Source organism: Onychostruthus taczanowskii, unplaced genomic scaffold (assembly GCF_017590055.1).
Source record: "Onychostruthus taczanowskii isolate IOZ18803 unplaced genomic scaffold, ASM1759005v1 scaffold29, whole genome shotgun sequence".
Classification (NCBI taxonomy): Eukaryota; Metazoa; Chordata; class Aves; order Passeriformes; family Passeridae; genus Onychostruthus; species Onychostruthus taczanowskii.
In genome coordinates this window covers 7155278-7169027 of record NW_024500239.1, presented here as the reverse complement: position 1 = coordinate 7169027, position 13750 = coordinate 7155278, and the positions used below count along the sequence as shown (strand labels likewise).

Here is a 13750-nt window from a genome sequence, read left to right as displayed (position 1 = left end):
AATTTCTGTTTTTCAATATTTTTGTGTCTATAAATAAATTTGTGCACATCCTTGACGTGTGCTGTTGGAACCCATGATTCTTTGAAGAATGTAATTATTTTTTAAACTCTTTTGTTCAGTTTACCAGTTGCCATGAAGGTGGAGCTCTATTTCCTCCATAATGAAATCCACTTACTTTTCAGTTTGTATATATTCACTTTTTGACTGTTACATTTGCATTTCTCTTTCACATCAAAAGTTACGTGCATGTAACTGTCAGGTTTTGAATTCTAAGTATTGAACATCTAGGAGATGCAAAACTACGGTCAACCAGTCTCATAATTTAAAGTGCAGTCAGATATGACCTTATGGCTTTCTCACAAATCTTACTTGCAGCTTAATCAGCATATTCAGAGAACTAGCCTTTTCAGACATGAGGTGAAAGGGTCAGTGGGACAACAGGGTTTTAAAGGTAGCAAATAAATAGTTAAATGTAAGTATAGACACACAGTGAGTTACTTTGAGAGAATAACATAGTAAATAATGTAAAAACAAAAGGTAAAATAAAATGTAACAAATAAATCTTTGGCAGGCAGTGTTTAAAAAACCTAAGGTCTGCCTAGAATATTTTAAGAGATAAATGTGGAAAGTGGAGCTTTTCTTAGTCTGTCAGAGGGATGGTTCAAAGGTAAAGATTATTAATATTGAGGTGTCTTAATCTGTGGAATCAGTTTTCTAACAGGAGCAAGGAAATCCTGTTATTTAGCAATTAAAATAAACCATAGGAAAGCACGGAAATTTTGAAAGTGAGGACCTCTCTTGCATTGTAGTTATAGGGGCTAAATGACCTACTTTTTTTGGGAAGATAGATCTATTTTAGAAATGTTAAGTGTGCACTGTTTGGCTGGATTTCATGTGGAGTTGAGCTTTCCACTTTTCTCTGAATTAGGTCACACTTGTATCTTTCTGTGTTGCTCTCTCAGACTAAAAAGAGCCCAAAATGAAGCAGTGTATAGTAGGAAGTTTTACATATGCTAACATTTACATGAGATATTCTAGACAGTACTGAAGCCATCAATGTTAAAATCTTGTTACAGGTTCTATATTCTCCCTTAAACCTGTGATGTGCAGCTGATATTAAGAACTAACATGAACTTTAGGTGCAAATTAGTTGCTTCCTTCATGCTTAAAGGGACTGGCTTTAACTTACAAACCAATTAGCCTTTCTGAAATGTAACAGCAATCTGAATGACACCACAAATCATTGTTTAATTATCATCTTAATTATCATCTGCTGGAAAAGTTAAATGCAGTAACTCAAGACCTGTGCTTTAAGAGAAATGTTGGGGAAGTGTAGTCTGAGCTCCATTCTCCCACTATTTAAAAAAAAAAAAAAGTCTACTAAAGTAAAACAGGTTGGATTGATTAGGTGAAGCTTCAGGTGATTTTAGAAGCTGAAAATGCAGTGACAGGTAGTGATCCATAACAGTTGTCATATTATAAAAATTAATATCTGTAATTCTTTCTGTCAAATAATTATAGAGCCTGTACAATTTTTTGGCCCAGCCGAATGCCCTTGTTCACCTGGATTTGTCCAACACGGAGTGTGCACTAGATATGGTAAAGACCATTTTTGTTGCTATTTCAATACCAAGGAAACATTCCCCACTTCTATCCCTAGGTACTTTTTTGGGTTAATATCAAGTAAAGTGATTTGCCTTTATTTTGAACCAGGTATGCGGAGCCCTCCTTCGTGGATGTCTTCAGCACTTAGCTGTCCTTAGCCTCTCAAGGACTCTGTTTTCTCACAGGTACAATTTAAATGTCATTACCCTCAACTCCTGCAGTATTTTGGTTTATAATTTTTATTAGCTTATAATAAAAATTATGTAGCACCTTTGTTAAGAATAAATATAAGACTTTTTTTTTTTTTTTACAAAGCCTTAGCTTAGTGCTCGATGAAGTAGGTACTACTTATTCTGAGCAAAATATTTTCTTTTTCCTAAAGGTCTGTAAAGTAAGCTACCTTGTCTAATAAGTGTTTGTGTGATACTGATGCATCAGAAAGTCTGTATATATCTTATGTCTCTAAAGGGCAAAGCATCACACTTTGAAGTCTGGCTGACTTGATTCCTCTTTATATATAATTTTTATAGTTTGTATTTTTCATGATTTGATGATGGGTACAGATGCTTATTTTCCTGTTTTGTCTTCTTCTGGGAGGAACTCCCTTTGAAAGTCTTTGAGATTGAACATTTACTTTTTAGAGTACTTGCATTGTAGGAAATATTAGGTTCCATTTTCTTCAGATTGAAGCCTTGGGTCCGTATCAGAGATGACACCTAACTGATGCCAAGGTATTCTAGCATGGAGTAATTATTATTAGTGGTGAAAAAGCAATTTCAGGGTTTTTTTCATGTCCTGTTTGATCTTCTGCTTGTGAGATGTAAGTATGTATTAAACAGATCTAAATGATCATTCTTTGTAGTTCACCAAACAGGAGGTAGATAGTACTGTCTTCTGTGCAGCAGTGCAGTTTTGAGGATTGTTTGTTGAATCAACATTTTGATGACATTATAATTCTAAGCTAATTGAAAGCCACTGATTACAGAATTGCCAAAGGCAGAGCAATTAAACTGTAAAAGATCATTACATTTCTCATGGCTTGCGTTCACTATTTATTGGAATGAGGAGTGTCTAAATGCTATTTCTTAATGAATTTGTTTACTTACAGAAAAGGAAAAGAAGTCCCTCCCTCCTTCAAACAGTTTTTCAGCAGCTCACTTGCTTTGATGCAGATTAACCTTTCAGGAACTAAACTCCCTCCTGAGCCTCTAAAGTAAGAATTTAATTTCATTTCCTCCTGTGCCTAAAACCTAGTTTGCATTTTTGTTATATGAGTGCCTCATATTTAAAAGGAAGGGGAAAGAATTTTGCTTTCTTCTTTTTTTTCCCCATTGTACATTATTGATATTAGAAGAATGAGTTTTGTGATGGTCACACATTCATAAAATGTTCTTTCCATCTCACAGTTGAGGCTATTAATATTTTTTGCTCTGGGAACGTCACAGTTGTTTAGCTTCTGTCAGCTTTTTTTTGGGATGTATTTCTTTCTTTGTGGCTTATGAACAAAACTGCTCCACAGTGAAATGGGATTATAGGCTTGTGTGAGCACTGTTCCTTTGGGACTGCATTATTGCAACAGCCATAATGAAACACAACCTGTTGCAGTGTTTGGGAGGAGAAACCTATTGCACAGAGCTATGTCCTCCTTTCAAGGGAGGAGACAATGGCAGCTGTTTCCAGGAGTGCTAAGTGAAATGAGTCTTTTTGTTGTATGTCACCCAACCTGTGGCTAACAGGTTCTGCAGGCTGAGGAAAATTGTGAAGCACTGTCACCCTTCTTTTGATGTATCTGGATTTGAACTGTGTTGAAATTTTCAGATATGAAATATAAAAGTTCCATGAAATGTAAAAGTGTTTTAAAGTCAAGATAGGCCTAGATAGATAAGCCTAGTCTAGATAGGCTGTTCTGTAATTCTGGGAGAATATTGATGTTATTTGGCTTAATTAAAGAAAGGGCTCTTTTCAAAGTGTCATCTTCCTAACTAATATGTATTAAAATACACATAAACTTATCTGTAGCAGACACCTGGACACACGTTCACTACCTATTTTGCAATCTTAATCTGGATGTAGGTGCACGGATGTATCCTTGTATGGTTGGGAGCCTGCCTTCTGAGGGGAAGGGGAATGGGGAGTATCTAATGCACAGGAGTTGGTGGCAAAATTGGAGATGTGGGATACAAAGAATAGTTAGTGAGATTGGGATGGAAACCTTTTGATACACTCTGGGGGAAGCCAAGGGAGGGAAGAGTGACAAGTGCAACAGCAGAAAGCGTAGTGTACTTAGATTTGGAGTATTTTTTCTTAAGGCAATTCAGTATTGAAGAGGGCGGTGCAATATCACAGAATCACAGAATGGGTCAGGTTAGGAGGGACCACTGTGGGTCATTTGGTCCAACCTCCCTGCTCAAGTAGGGTCATCCTACAGCACATGGCACAGGATTGCATCCAGATAGTTCTTGAGTATCTCCAATGGGGAAGACTCCCCAAGATCTCTGGGCAGCCTGTTCCTGTGCACAGTCACCTGCACAGTAAAGAATTTCTTCTTCATGTTCAGGTGGAACTTTCTGTCCCTCAGTTTTTGCCTGTGGCTTCTTGTCTTGTTGCTTGGCATCTCCAAGAAGAGCCTGATGGTTAAGTCAGATGCACTGGGTTGAAATCCATATTCAACTGCAGGAGCCATTTTAGCTCTGGTCTTTCACTTTGTTTTACGTGATGCTCTTGGTTGTTGTTGTGCTTGGTCAGATCTTGCCAGTATTAGGAAGGTGTAGTACAGATGTGTTTTCAAAGAGAAGGTGATTTTTTGAAACACAGTTGATTCTGATTAATTTAGAGCTATTGATCCTATGGTGGAGGGCAGCAGGAAAGAAAAACAAGGTTGGATGTGACTGCTAGAGAGGACAGTATTGCTTTGACAGGAAAAAGAGAATACTGTGGGAGATGGAATATATCCCCAGAGATTAGGAAAGGTGAGAAGCACCAAACTTTAAGGTTCATTAAGGTTCTCTTCCTGTCATGTTGAGAATCTCTTATGGTATGAGGAATTTGAGCGGGTGTGTGCTGTACAGTTGCCTGTGCTCATGAAAGATATTATTATATTAATTTATCCCAAAAACATGGGACCATTTCCCTGCCAGCTGGGCAGCAAATGGTGTCTTCGTAGTCCTTTTCAGTCAAAATATGCATTAGCAAAAAAACTGCTTCTGGTAACGTTTAAGATAATCTGGCTCAATTTGACTGAATTGGGTTGGAAGGAGTTTTTTGCCTGACTGGTGTTGGTGGAAGTAAAGAGGCGCAGTGATGGGGAGCATAGGATGAGCTGAGAGCAGAAGGTCTTCCACTAGCTCAGAAAGCTCCAGGGAGAGGAATTTTTGCAAAGTCCAGCTGGATGTGTATGGTCTCAGAGTGTCCATGCCTCTCTCAGCTGTCTGGTGTGTTGGTCTGGACTGCTTTTGTTCTGGGGACAGCATTCACCTCTGCCTAGGAGATAGGACAGAAAATGTTAGTACTTTTTGGTAATTTCTGTGATGTTCTCTGACCTAAATTTTTCATTCAGTTTGAGCTGAGTGTGTCACAACACTACAGAGGTCTTTGATCTGCAGGACACCTTGCTTTACCTCTCAAACCCTACATGGCTTGACTAATCCACTTCAAAAATGTCCTGTGGTAGTTAATCTGGTGTTAAAAGGACTGAGGATGTGTATTGTGAGACAGCTGCTTAGCCTTTTGTCCTTAACTGCAAGAATTACAAACCTTCTCCAGAACCATCAAGATCACAGTGTTGGTTAAACATAAGAAGATAGAAATGCTTTTTTTCAGGCAGGAAATTGTCATTGCCAAGCCTGCAAGAACACATGAGAGACGGCTCCAGGAAGAAAAAAATTTAAAAACTGTGATGTATCATAGTAGTACTTTCCTGGCATCATTCATCAGCATATGCCAAAAAGCTTTTTGAGCTGGAGCTGTCCAGTGACAAAAGAAAAGTTTCTGGTTTGTGTCCATGAACCAGAGGCCACCAAGTTGAATGTGAGATTCAAGATCAATCCTGCCTAGAGAAAAAGGAAATAAATAAAATGCAGATACTTGACATCCTGAGTTCCAAATTCCCCTAATTGTTATTTGATTGCTTTATAGGCTTCCTTTAGCTCTACAGTTGTGGTATGTTTAATTGCATGTGCTAACTCAGTGAGTTTATAGATATTGGTTAATCAGTGCCATCTGTGAAGGACATGTACATGCTTGAACAGTGTAAATCAAACCTTTCAGGAAGTAGGTTTGCTGATAAAGCTGTACTGTGAGGATGCCGTGTGGTGGGTGGAGAGAGAGGGTATACCTTGTACATAGGTAATATAGTTGATGTTCCATTTGCAGCTCACTCTTTTTTTCACCATTTTTTAACACAGGCAGTTTGTACTCTTGTCCTTGTTGAAGTGTAAGTTGGCATTTTTGTTGAATTTTATAGACATTGCCAAAAACTGTATTTTGATCTGTCAGTGCTGTAACAAGACAAGTTTCTGATATGCTTCTCATGCAAATGCTAATTGCAAGGCCAGTTCTTGCATTCTGCATCATGCACAGTTGATAAGACCTCTCCATGTGTTGCCATGTGTGATTTAAACATAGTGGCCAAGTGTAAGTATAAGATGTCTGGCTTCAGGCCCTTTGAAGGCTGGTGATTTTTTCATGACAAAGAATTGAGAAACAAGGGGATTTTCTTAGGGTGAATTTATAGGGAAGAGGTTAGGGGAAAAACGCTTTTTTTTTCCTTCCTGTGAAAAGTGTACGACTGAAGAAGCACTATATGTCTTTTTTTAATCTGCGCTTCTTTTATGCTTGCACTGTATTTTTTTTTATTTCCTGGAAGTGTTTAGGAAGCTCTTTGCAAACTTATCATCAGCCAGACTGACTGAATAAAAAACGTGTCTGGGTAAGAAAGACAGACAAGATCTTTAAAAATTTGTGGAAACTGTTGCAGAACTTTCATTTCCCCCCACCCCCTTGTTCCCCCTCATATATTAATAGCTTAAGTAAATAAGCACAAGACATTTGCCTTTGTTAATAGGGAAGGTCTGATTATACCTGCAGGACAGAAGATATAAATAGGTTTCAATGAAAAACCTGCACAAGGCACACACATTTCAAGTGTCGCTTTGACACACTACTTTCATAGCAAGTGTGTAGACACATGGCTCATGGCTCATCAGAAGGGGTTGGTTTTTATCTCCATGCATCAGTCACTTGGTTAGCTGCTTTTGGCTGAAATGAAGTTGGAGAAGTAAGTCCTTCTGTTTCTCTGTTGAATTATTAATTCAAAGCTGCATCTATTCTGAAGATATTAGAAGGTATACACAGATTTTGTTTGTTCCTTCTCTCTTACACATACTGTTGTGCTTTCTGATTTGACAGTATTAATATAAGTGTCATATTAACACTGACTTTTAGATGTGGAAACAAACTTCTGTGAGACTTGAAAAGTGGCTTTATGAAAATCATAATTAGTCATTACTTCACGTGTCTGCCAATGTGCCTAAAGGCAAAGGATACCATTGCACAGGGGTATCATTTTGAAATCTGTAAATACATGTTGGGTTTGTGGACATGGAGAATTTTGTAATACTGGAGCATGCTCCAGCCTTTGAGTGTTACAGGCATTATGCCTGACTGAAATGGATGGCCGCATGGCATCTTGCGTATTGTGAAAACTTTATTTTTTCCTAGATTTTTGGAAAATCGTGGAGTTTGTGTGGTTGTATGACAGAATACTGCAGTTATAACCATTTGGTGCTCTTTGAAAGCAAATGTTGAAGAAAATTAATCTCTGATGAATGTTATCAAATGTTGATGGTGCATTAGCTTTAGAGTTTCTTCATTAGCCTTGCATCCCTGCAGTTTTTTGAAGCTCCTGCAGTGTTCTGAGTGTGGCAGGCTTGTGCTGCCATTATAATTTAAGAAATAACTGTTCAGCTGGTGTAGTTTTGAAATGAATCTTTGCATTATAGATGAATTAACCTGTGATCACTTAGATGATGATGTAAAGCTGCCCTTTATCTTTTTAAAACGGTTCTAAAATTGATCTTTTTCAGAGCGCTTTTGTTAGGCCTGGCTTGCAATCACAATCTGAAGGAGGTGTCTTTAGACCTCAGTAGCTGTGAGGTAAGGAATATTTATCAGGATGTGTTCAAAATGTGCATTGACGAGGTTTTAGAGTTCCTGTGAAATCTACTGGGCAAGATATTCTTTCTCTGTAGTCAAAAGTTGTGGGAAAGGTGAGAAGCAGAGAACTCAGAGAAGCAGTTATGGTAAAAGTTAGGGTGTGTGTTACAACATCCAAAATAACAAGCACAGAGGTTCAAAGCACCTGATTAGCAAAAGCCTCCTTGCAGTGCAGCTGCACTACACACTGAGCCAGCCTGTTGGATGCTTGGCAGCTTCTGCTCTCTGGTGATGTGATTAGCAGCAGGATTTTCCAAGGTGCCCAAATTTGAATGGCTCAAAGGAAGCTGCATGCCCTGAAGGCATGTCTGTGGTTCGATTGTCTTCCTCTTCTGCAGGTTTGCTTTTTAACCTTGGGAGAAATTCCATTTTCCTAATCAATAAATCAATTCAAGCCAATTAGGAACTTTGGTAAAAGTTATTAACATAAGAAGCACTGTAAAAGTGGCCTCAAGAATAAGTAAGAACAATTGTGGCAACTCATTTGCTTGATCTTGTTTCCTCTTGCTTCCCTGTGATTGCCTATACTCACCTGTAGGGTGATTCCTTCATGATTGAAGCAGAATTAGAAAAGATCAGACACAACCCTGGGAAAGCCACTTGAGGCAAAGTCATTTTGTAAAGAACTGTGTGGTGGACTCTTGCCAAAACCAACATGAACCAGTTTAGGCTGAGGCGTTCTCTGACTTACCCTTTTTTTAAGCTGCAAAGTTAGCCTCCCATTTGTTAGATATTTCCAAGGCCCTCTGAGTATTAACTGTTCTAGAAGTGCAAATACAGTGGTTTCCCTTTAAGTAGAAAATATGCAATATTGATAACCATGTTGAAGTGCAGTAATCCTTGCCTTTAGGTTTGTGGTCAATTGCTTTTGAAATGTGCACAGATTTCCTTATGAAGAAAAAACCAAACAATTGTGAATGCATATCATGGTTTCTGATATTTTAGACTTTTTGGAAAATATTATTACTTTGAAGAGTACTACATGTAAATTCCAAATAGAAAAGCCTTTCAAGTCCAGTACATATGCTTCTGGCTTCTGAGTAGAGGGATCAGATGGATGATAATTTATCTTTCAGAGGAAGGAAGGAAAAGGGAGGAGTAATTAATGTAATAAAAAGTAAGACCTATGATCACAGCCTTAAATTAATAAATCACTGTCAGGAGAAAAAATACTACTCTTTCATGAAATAACACCCAGGATGGGATCTGAAAGAGCTCTTCAAGGAGCAATGAGATTTATTGGTCACCAAAGGACTTGTGGTCATGGCTGACTCTTGTGACAGAAAGGAAGAAATCCTGCCCAATTCAGTGTTGCATTCTTGTAGCTGGTCCCTCTAAATTGACAGCACTTCCTTAGATCCTTCCCTTAACATTTTTTTTCCCATCACTGAGCTTTATCCATTCTCATGTGCTTTGGAAAGAAGTGATGCTTCCACCAGCAGGGAAGTTAATGTGCCAGCAGCTGGGAGTGCTCTCAATGGGCCCAGCACCTTAGGATCCTGCTCCACCTCTCCCTGACCCTCTGGGATCTGGGCAGGGTAATCTACACTGGAAAGAGAGTGGTGGGAAGCTTGGAGCCAGTCACCACTACTCCCAGTTCCTGCAAGCACACGCTCCTAGGGGGCTATAAAGCTGATGCTTCAGCTTTGCCCTCTTCTTTCCTGCATCAGGCAAGCTGTACTCAAGTATGGAAGGATAAATCTGTGTTCCTTCCCTCTCCCACCATTTTTCATTTGCTCTCATAATTTTCTGGTATATTATCTCCAAGCTTAATCATTTTCTATTGCTTGTTTGGTTGTTTTTTTAAATTATTTTTTACTATGAAAATTACATTTTTATTTCTACCTGCTCAGCACTGATGTATTTCACTCTTTTCCCTTCTGCTTCCCTTAGCTTGGTCACTGTGTAAGTACCCTCCATGCTTTACCTTAATTGTTAAATCAGTAAGCAGCTTTGTTTGCCCTTCCCATATTAGTACCTCATAGCTTTGAACACACTTAGCATTTTTAATTGTAGAAGGGTTATTCTTCATTTTCTGATAAAAGCTTTTTCTTTGTAGTCTCAGAAGTATGTCATATAGAAGGTGTTGCAGAGAGTCTTTTTGTCAGTATCACAGTCCACACTGATGAGCAGCACTTCAATTTGTCTCTGCTTTTATATATATATATATATATTCATAATATTTTAACACAGTTGTGGCAAATTGTGATCCTAAAAGTGGAGTATTTGTCATCACTTTCAGATCAAATAGCTATCACCATTTGTGCTCATGAAATGTTTATATATTTAAAATTTTGAATGTAGAGTTATCTGGTACAAGATTGAAAGCTAGTCCTGAAAAATTGTCCACTTCAGCCCTCAAAGTATATATAACCATAAGCATTTGGATTCTATTGTGAGTATAATTTTAGTGTGTAGAACTTTTCCCTACCAACAACCAATCCAGTTCCATGTAGGATCTCCCACTTCCATAGATTCTGTAGTAGTAGATGTGACACTCTGTGTGAAATGTTTGTCTTGTGGTGGTCCACACTGAGAGAGCAGCACAAAGCAAAATGGAATGATTTTGGCTTTCATACAGCAAATGCTATAAATGCTCTTACTAAAATAAACTTGAGTTAAATTTGCAGCACTTCTGGCCCGAATACAGCCTGTAATGTGACTACTTATTGAGAGGATGAGGTGAAGGATAGGCAGGCTTTGATTTATGGAGAGGGGGAAAGGTGCCTTATGTTCTGTACTTCTCACACTCTTTATGTGATTTATGATTTAGGTGTTATCTTTGGCCACCATTCTCCAAATTCTCAGGTCAGGTTATCCAGCTGCTTGTTAACCCCTCACATACCTCAAACTTTCAAAAAAGTGCCAAATCAAGTCTTTGTTGAAAAATGCCTCTAGAAGGCATTTGTGGCTCTTGAATTATAGCATGGATAAAAGCTGATGGTCCACAGAAATATCAGCAGGTAGATTCAGGATATTTACCCAAGTAAGTGAGCTAAGTAAAATATTACACAGTTTTTTATGCACAGGAGGTGAGAAAGCTTTGAAGAGGTTTGAAAAAGCTTTCCATTCTTTTTGAAGCAAATAACGTGAAGATACAAAATGAAAAAATAAAATTTCCTTAGAATTTTTTCCTACTTTAGCTAAAATCTTTTACGGGAGATGTTTATAAAGTGAAATGCACCTTATATAAAAGTGCATAGCTGCCAAAAAAGAAAAGAAAATGCTTTTGCTCCTTTGGAAGAAAAAAGGTTGTGTTAATTCAGTAGCATTAGTAAATAAGTGTGTAAGATTTTTTTACTTTAATTCTTAATGTTGATGTTTTCTCCTAGAACATTTCATTGTTTTTTCATTAAATTCTGACATTTCTTTTATAGTCATGTAATATTTCAGATTAATAATATCATAATTGATACTTTGCAGCCAGGCATTTTTGTTATTGTTGCAATTTTTTTCTTTTATTGCTATTTCTTAAGAATGACTGTATTACTGTTTTCTTTTGTTTATTGTCTTTTATGGCTGTTTTACAACTGGGTTATTTGAATTTTCTTTTCAGCGAGAGGGAAGCATAATTTAATGGAGTTTTGTTTTTTTTTATATGCCCCCCCCTTATCTTTTTGGGAACCTTAGCATTGTGCTAAGAGCTGGAAGAAGATGCTCTCTGTAAGACCTGACTGCAGTGGAGTTCAAGGGTGCCAGTGTTGCAAGCTGATAGGCTGGTCTAAGTTTATTTTTTTTTTATCACCAGACACTAGAAATGTCTTGGGTCATTCAAGCAGAGATTGCTCTCCCCAGTCCTTCAGGCACTGCCCAGCAAAAGTCCTAAAGGATTTGCTGTGTTTAACCATTTATGTATTTTCCTGATTTAAAGGCTGAGAGGTAGTTTCAAGAGAAAGGAGAGAGAGTCCCTTTTCACATTTGAATGCAAATACTGAGAGTAAGGGTGAGGACAGTAGGAATGTGTGCATAGGCTGTCATTTTGATGTCTATAACTTCTTCTGTTGCTGTTGTTTTTGCCGCTGCTAGTGCCTTCTGTATTCACAAAGCTCCTACCACTGTCTTCTGTGTGATCTTGAAACCATAACTAGTTTGCAAAAATGGATGATGTTTTGTCTCTAGTTAAGATCTGGAGGTGCACAAGTCTTGGAAGGATGCATAGCAGAAATACACAATATCACCAGCCTAGATATTTCAGACAATGGTAAGTACACAGAACAGGAACGGAGGGTCGTGCAAGCCAAGAAATGCTTTTTGTTTCAGCTCTCAGTGTAACCAAGGATGGTTGCTCTTGCTTTGTGATTATTGGCCATTCTAGTTATGGAAATGTCTCAGACCAAGACCTCAAGACCTCTTATTTGGAAATGCTGAAAGACTAACTGTATGCTCAAAAGTTTGTTGTTTGAGATCAGTCCAACACAGCAGTAGAAAATAACAGCACCAAGCTCATATTAAATCCAGAATAAATTGGGGTTAAGTACAAGTGGATGAGAAGGTGAATGAGAATTGGAAGTGTAGTGAAAGAACAAAGGGAAAGGTCTGGTACAGAATGAAGCTGAGGGGGAAAATTTGGAGCAAAGAGCCAACAGCTTCAGGTCAGAAAAGGCCTGCTTGAGTCTTTGGAAAAGTCTTTGAATATTTCTGCTTTGGGGTCTCTGTGCTCCCTGGCACAGGTATTCCTGGAAATATGAGTTGGCTTCTCATCTTGTAGATTCAAGGTGTAGATGTATGAACTGGAAGAATTCACCTGCTATGTTTGCCTATTTATCAGCCAAGTGCAGAAGTATTTCAGAAACAAATGCCAAGTACAGGGGAATGCCCAAGAAGGATGGGATGGACAAGTGGAAAGCTGTGAGAGCTACTGATTCAGCCCAGTTATGCAAAAAGATTTATTTTTATAAATAAGGATAGATACTTGAAATCTAAATTATTCTGTGAATCTGAATTCTAAATCATTGTAATCTAGTTAGTGAACTCCTCAAATACATAACTAGCTTGGGAATACTAAGGTTAATTTTATTTTATTCAGGAGTAGAAAAAAAATTGCCTTGTTTTTCAGTCATTTTATTTGTAGTGTGTTCTGTTAGCCTTTTTTGCAGTCTTTTGAAGGCTTTGAAATATTGTTGGTACACAGCTCTACTAAGACTAGACAGTGATTAGCATTATTTCAGAATTCTCCATGGAACTTCAAACTCAGCCTGACAGTGTGAGGAACTACCCTTGGGTAGTTGGACAGTGGATAAGGGACTGAATTCTCTTCTGTTTCTGAGAGGTGCCTTTAATAGCTGATTAGCATGGAGATTTAAAGGGTTTATTTTAGAGAAAGCATTTAGTCTTATAGAAGAGCAGAGGGACTAATAAGAAAAAGATTTAAAGATAGAAGAATGGAAATTTTCCCACACATTTTGGAAATTAGTACACTGATATAATTACTTGAATGTAGTGTCAATAATTGGACCTGGTCCGGGTCTTTTGTGAAACTGTGTTTTAATTCCTAATCTAATCTGATTCTTTACAGGCCTAGAATCTGACCTCTCAACCCTTGTAGTCTGGCTTAGTAAAAACCGATCGATAAGACACTTGGCATTAGGCAAAAACTTTAACAACATGAAATCCAAGTAAGGATTTTCTTTCTTTTGAATAACAAGAGAATGGATGAAGATAAACTGCTTATTTCATCTCATCGTCTTCCTAACTTTTCTTCCCTCAGAAATCTCACTCCAGTACTTGATAATTTAGTTCAGATGATTCAAGACGAGGATTCAGTGAGTACCTTTCTGCCTACTATCATCATGTGTATTTGTACCCTCGCAGTCTATTTCTGATAATTTTCTTCACTGTGTTAATTTGCAGCATAAGATTTGATCACAACCCTATACAGATACATCCAACATGTATGGGGTTTTTTTTCAGATTGTAATTTGGATTAACTTGT

General features: G+C 37.9%; 1 protein-coding gene across 3 annotated transcripts in view; it reads left to right on the top strand.

Annotated features, from left to right (window-relative positions):
* CARMIL1 (capping protein regulator and myosin 1 linker 1) overlaps positions 1-13750 on the top strand; it is a 190211-nt gene that overhangs the window by 109022 nt on the left and 67439 nt on the right. For all 3 annotated transcript variants that reach the window (XM_041408078.1, XM_041408077.1, XM_041408076.1), the window contains exons 14-20: positions 1522-1599; positions 1714-1790; positions 2714-2818; positions 7689-7758; positions 11938-12019; positions 13334-13433; positions 13526-13580. In XM_041408078.1, coding sequence (XP_041264012.1) covers positions 1522-1599; positions 1714-1790; positions 2714-2818; positions 7689-7758; positions 11938-12019; positions 13334-13433; positions 13526-13580 — 567 coding nt within the window. The remainder of the gene's footprint in view (positions 1-1521; positions 1600-1713; positions 1791-2713; positions 2819-7688; positions 7759-11937; positions 12020-13333; positions 13434-13525; positions 13581-13750) is intronic.